Source organism: Syngnathoides biaculeatus, chromosome 8 (assembly GCF_019802595.1).
Source record: "Syngnathoides biaculeatus isolate LvHL_M chromosome 8, ASM1980259v1, whole genome shotgun sequence".
NCBI classification, from domain to species: Eukaryota; Metazoa; Chordata; class Actinopteri; order Syngnathiformes; family Syngnathidae; genus Syngnathoides; species Syngnathoides biaculeatus.
Window position 1 is genome coordinate 29,099,075 of NC_084647.1, and position 6,124 is coordinate 29,105,198.

Genomic DNA, 6,124 nt, shown 5'->3' on the forward strand with positions numbered 1-6,124 from the left:
CTGATTGTTTCCCCGTGTACCGACTCCTGCCTGTCCGCTCATCTGTTCTCTTCGCCCGACGTCACAACTACCGCTGCTGCACCGGACTGCCTGCTCGATCCCCGACCTCTGCATACAATAAACGTGTCTCTTCTTGAACTACCTTGCGTCTTCCGAGTTCCTGTATTTGGGTCCTACTCTCGTTTCCGATGGGACGTGACACCAATATACTAACTCTCGCGCCTCTGGACATATCCAAACCATCGAACCTTGTCTCCAAAACATCCAACTTTGGCTGTTCCTCTAATGAGCTCATTTCTAATTCTATCCAACCGGCTCACTCCTAGTGACAACCTCAACATATTTTCTGCCACCTCCAGTTCTGCTTCCTATCGTCTCCTCAGCACCACCTTTCCAGTGCATGCCTCCATCTTTCTAATTGTTCCTTCACCTGCTCCCTTCTTTCATAACAGATCACAATGTCATCCGTGTACATCATGGTCCAAGGGAATTTCATTCTAACCTCATCTGTCAGCCTATCCATTACCACAGCAAACAGGAAGGGGCTCAGAGCTGATCCCTGATGCAGTCCCCCCTCCACCTGAAAGCCCAAGTGTCATGCCTATAAACATTCTAAAATAGATATTGTCGTGAAAAATACACATTATACACTTCAATGTCTGTACGAAAAAATAAATATGAGTGGAAAGCGAGTCAACCATGCACAAAGTTGGGGAAGTCTCATTTGACATTCAAGTGGTTGCCATATTGGCTGCATCTCCTGTCCCTGACGTCACACTGGGACATTCGCCATTGAAAACATGCTGTGGCCCCTACTATGGGAGACGAACACGCCCCTTCTGACACGGAAGCTCTTTTCGAAGAGAACATGTCCCAACCAAGTGAAGTGACCGGGGCAATATTAGCCTAGCGTTTCAACCCATATTTAGAGGATATACGGATCACAGCCAGACCGCCTCCCATCGTATCCACCTCCGCGGTGGCGATGAGCCACTGGCCACGGTGCGGTGATGAGCCATCCCGGCCAAAGCCGTGTTGACAAGTCCTGTGACGATCAACAAGGCTGTCTCGGCCATGTCGACAAGGCCGGTGGCAATCCACAATTTCAGCGGAGGCTGTCCTTAAACGGCTGCTGCACGGAAGCCTTCCGATGTGCACATCGACACATTTAGCACCCCTGATGGATTACGTCCCCCCCGCAACTATTGTTATTTTTTTTTTAGTTGCTGTATACACACCTACCTGTCATTTAGAACCCACAAAGTTCTTGTCTAAGTTCTTGCAATCCATTTTTCACAGCGAACCGGATCTTTTGGAAAAGTATGAAGAGCGAATCCATCCTCCCGAACAATATCCGGCAATAAAAGGAGTCGGCGTTTTGGCTAACACAAAGGAACAATGAGCTACCTTCGAGCAGGTAAAACTACTATAAACAGACGACACCACTTGAGTGCGCTGCTACCCTGTACATTACTTCCTGCTTCTTCTCGGAAACAAATTCCTCGAGGGGATTTCCAGTTACAAAACGCCATATACATCAAAATCATGTTTTGTGGTGAAAAAACGGATGGGTCCATACCAGCTGCCGTTTTTTCATGACATGCTAAAAATCATGAATTTCATGACAGTGGACCTTTAAATTCTTCTGTCACACCTACGGCACACCTCACCACTGTTCTGCTGCCCTCAAACATGGCCTGTACTACTCTAACATATTTCTCCGCCACACCAGACTTACGCATGCAGTACCACAGTTCCTCTCTTGGCACTCCGTCATAGGCTTTCTCTAGATCCACAAAGACTTACTGTAGCTCCTTCTGACCTTCTCTGTACTTTTCGACAAGCATCCTTTTTGACTGCTTCTATTTGTGTACCTTATGTGTTGACTTTGTTTATTTGATTGTTTTTTGACTATCTGCAGCCCTTTGGGAAACACAATAATGTGGACCTGTAGTCCAGTCCAAAGCCCGGATAAATGCTGAGGGTTGCGTCAGGAAGTGCATCTGGTGTAAAACTGTGCCAAACATATATGAGCATTCAAAGGAATTCCCGAACGGATAGGTCGTGGCACAGGCTAAGTAATCCTGCCCCCGCCACTGTTACTCTGCAAGGCGCAGGTAGAAATTCAAATAATGTAGGTCAAATGAAAAAAAAAAAAAAGAGGAAAGTGACTGAGTCAGCAGAAGAAAAGAAATGCACAGACCCTACAGCTGTGTGTAGGGACGTTGAATGTTGGGACTATGACAGGAAAAGCTCAGGAGTTAGTTAACATGATGATTGGGAGAAAGGTTGATATATTGTGCATCAAAGAGAGCCAGTGGAAAGGGAGTAAGTCTCGAAGTTTAGGAGCTGGGTTTAAATTATTTTACCATGGAGTAGATGGAAAGAGAAATGGAGTAGGGGTTATTTTAAAAGAAGAGCTGGCTAAGAATGTCTTGGATGTGAAAAGAGTATCAGATCGAGTGATTATTATTATTGTTATTCTAAAGGAAGTACGACATCCAGCAAAGGAACTTTGAGGGTCAGATGGTGGTGGACTTCGCAAAAATGATGGAATTGCCAGTGGTGACACTTGTTTCCAGAAGAGACAGGAAGATGGCGTGACCTACAAGAGCGGAGGTAGAAGCACGCAGGTGGATTATATTTTGTGCAGATAATGTAATTTGCAGGTGGTTAATGACTGTATGGTAGTGGTGGAGGAGAGTGTAGCTCGCTAGCAGAGGATGGTGGTGTGTAGGATGACTCTGGTAGTGGGTAGGAAGATTAAGAAGGCAAAGGTAGAACAAAGAATCAGGTGGTGGAAGTTTAGAAAGGAAGAATGTTGTGTGGCTTTTCGGAAATAGGTGAAACAGACCCTAGACGAACAAGAAGATCTCCCAGAATACTGGAATACTACAGCCAAGGTTTTCTGAGGGGCAGGCAGAAGAGTACTTGGGGTGTCTTCTGGTACGAAAGGGGAGAAGGAAATTTGGTGGTGGAACACCAAAATACAGGAAGTCATACAAGGAAAGAGATTAGCCAAGAAGAAGTGGGACACTGAGAGGACTGAGGAGAGCCGAAAGGAATACATTGAGATGTGTCATAGGGCAAAAGTAGAGGTGGCGAAGGCTAAACATGAGGCATATGACAACATGTACACCAGATTGGATACGAAAGAAGGAGAAAAGGATCTCTACAGGTTGGCCAGACAGAGGGATAGAGATGGGAAGGATGTGGAGCTAGTGAAAGTTATTCAGGATAGCAGTGGAAATATGTTGAGTGACGCGAGCAGTGTGCAAAGTAGATGGAAAGAGTACTTTGAGAATTTAATGAATGAAGAAAATTGGAGAGAAGAAAGAGTAGAAGAGGCAAGTGTGAATGGCCAGAAAGTGGCAATGATTAATAAGGGGGAAGTTAGAAAGGCACTGAACAGGATAAAAAATAGAAAGACAGTTGGTCTTGATGACATACCAGTGGAGGTATGGAAGCAATTTGGAGAGGTGGCTGTGGAGTTTTTGATCAACTTATTCAATAGAATACTAGCGCGAGAGAAGATCCCAGAAAAATGGAGGAAAAGCGTACTAGTTCCCATTTTTAAGAACAAAGGTGATGTTCAGAACTGTGGAAACTACAGAGGAATAAATATGATGACCCACACAATGAAGTTATGGCAAAGAGTAGTGGTGGCTAGACTCAGGTCAGAAGTAAGTATATGCGACCTACAGTATGATTTCATGCCGAGCAGGACTTCCACAGATGCATTATTGGCCTTGAGGATGCTCGTGGAAAGGTACATTGTGTCTTTGTAGACCTAGAGAAAGCCTATGTCAGAGTACCAAGAGAGGAACTGTGGGACTGCATGCACTAGTTCGGTGTGGCGGAGAAATACATTACAATAGCACAGGAGGTGTATGAAGACACCAGAACAGCGGTGAGATGTGTCGTAGGTGTGTCAGAAGAATTTAAGGTCAAGGTTGTACTGCATCAGGGATCCGCCCTGAGCCCCTTCCTATTTGCGGTAGTAATGGATAGGCTGACAGATGAGGTTAGACTGGATTCCCCTTGGACCATGATGTTCGCAGATGATATTGTGATCTGCAGTGAAACCAGGGAGCAGGTGGAGGAACAATTAGAAAGATGGTGGCACGCACTGGAAATGAGAGGAATGAAGATTAGCTGAAGTAAAACAGAGTATATGTGCACGAATGAGATGGGCGGTGGGGGAAGAGTGAAGTTCCAGGGAGAAGAGATAGCAAGGGTGGACGACTTAAAATTCTTGGGGTCAACAACACAGAGCAATGGAGAGTGTGGTGAGGAAGTGAAGAAACGGGGTCCAAGCGGGGTGGAATAGTTGGCGGAAGGTGTCTGGTGTGTTATGTGACAGAAGAGTCTCCGCTTGGATGAAGGGCAAAGTCTATAAAACAGTGGTGAGGCAGTCATGATGTACGGACTAGAGACGGTGGTACTGAAGAAACAACAGGAAGCACAACTTAAGGTAGCAGAAATGAAGATGTTGAGGTTCTCGCTCGGTGTGAGCAGGTTGGATAGGATTAGAAATGAGCTTATGAGAGGGATAGCCAAAGTTGGATGTTTTGGAGACAAGATTCGAGAGAGCAGACCTTGATGGTTTGGACATGTCCAGAGGCGAGAGAGTGAGTATATTGTAGTATATTGGGAGTAGGGTGCTGAGGTTGGAGCTGCCAGGCAAAAGAGCGAGAGGAAGACCAAAGAAAAGGTTGATGGATGTGGTGAGGGAGGACATGAAGACTGAGACACGCTGTGACGACCCCTAATTGGGACAAGTCGAAAGGAAAAGAAGAGGAAGAAGATCCTCAAAGCAAATAATGCATCAGTGGTTCTCTTTCTCGGCATGAAACCATGCTGTTGCTCGTAGATAGATAGATGGGAACAAGCACACTTTTGTTGAATAAGTTGGTTCAAAAGTCTACACCCATCTCTCCAAATTGCTTCCATACCTCCACCAGTATGTCATCAGGACCAACTGCCTTTCCGTTTTTCATCCTCTTGAGTGCCTTTCTAACTTCCCTCTTCATCATTATTGCCACTTCCTGGTCCTTCACACTTGCCAAATTCTACTCTTCCTTCTCTCTCATTTTTTTCATTCATGACTTCTCAAAGTATTCTTTCCACGTATTTAGCACACTACTGACACCGGTCAACACATTTCCATCTCTATCCTTAATCACCCTTACCTACTCCACATCCTTCCCATCTCTATCCCTCCGTCTGACCAACCTGTAAAAATCCTTTTCTCCTTCTTTCGTGTCTAACCTGGTGTACATGTCTTCATATACCTGTTATTTAGCCTTCGCCACCTCTACCTTCGCCCTATGTTGCATCTCAATGTATTCCTTTCAGCTCTCCTCAGTCCTCTCAGTGTCACACCTTCTTTGCTAATGTCCTTCTTTGTATGACTTCCTGTATTTTGGGGTTCCACCACTAAGTCTCCATCTTATATTTTCTACCAGAAGACACACCAAGTACTCTCCTGCCAGTCTCTCTGATCACCTTTGCTGTAGTGGTCCAGTCTTCTAGGAGCTCCTCCTATCCATCAAGAGCCTGTCTCGCCTCTTTCCAAAAGGTCACACAACCTTGTTCCTTTTTCAGCTTCCACCACATGGTTCTCTGCTGTACCTTTGTGTTCTTAATCTTCCTCCCCACCACCGGAGTCATCCTACACACCACCATCCAATGCTGTGGAGCTACACTCTCCCCTTCCACTAAAAGTACAAAAGTACAATTATCACACCACAGCAAAGACAATAGTACAACTAGCACATGAAAAAAAACCTAAAGAAATAATTGGAAAAAACATGCACTCTATAAACGCGATTTCCATCCTCTCTTGAACTATGCTAAACTCAGGAGTTCTGCAAACTATACTGGGAGCGCCACAAAGCATGCTGAGAGGATGGAAATTGTGTTTAATGCGCATGCTTTGTGTCAACTATTTCTTCAATTGTATAATTATTTATCAATTGCTACTTATTATTTTTGTTGTGGTGTGATCTTTGCCTCCTCTGCCAGCTTGTAAAACAATGAAAGCTTTCACTGCTTACAACTATTAAATTGAAATTGTTCATCAATGCCTCATGAGTGCAATCATATGGTAGCTTGCATACAT

At 44.9% G+C, this 6,124-nt stretch overlaps 1 protein-coding gene across 1 annotated transcript in view; it reads left to right on the plus strand.

The window, feature by feature from the left end:
* The window catches only part of LOC133505172 (T-box transcription factor TBX2b-like), an 89,315-nt gene extending 85,286 nt beyond the window's left edge, over window positions 1-4,029 (plus strand). Inside the window, exons 10-11 of the mRNA XM_061828171.1 lie at window positions 1,300-1,417; window positions 2,490-4,029. Of these exons, the coding sequence (XP_061684155.1) occupies window positions 1,300-1,402 (103 nt within the window). The 3' untranslated portion in view covers window positions 1,403-1,417; window positions 2,490-4,029. The remainder of the gene's footprint in view (window positions 1-1,299; window positions 1,418-2,489) is intronic.
* The last annotated feature ends 2,095 nt before the right edge of the window (window positions 4,030-6,124 follow it).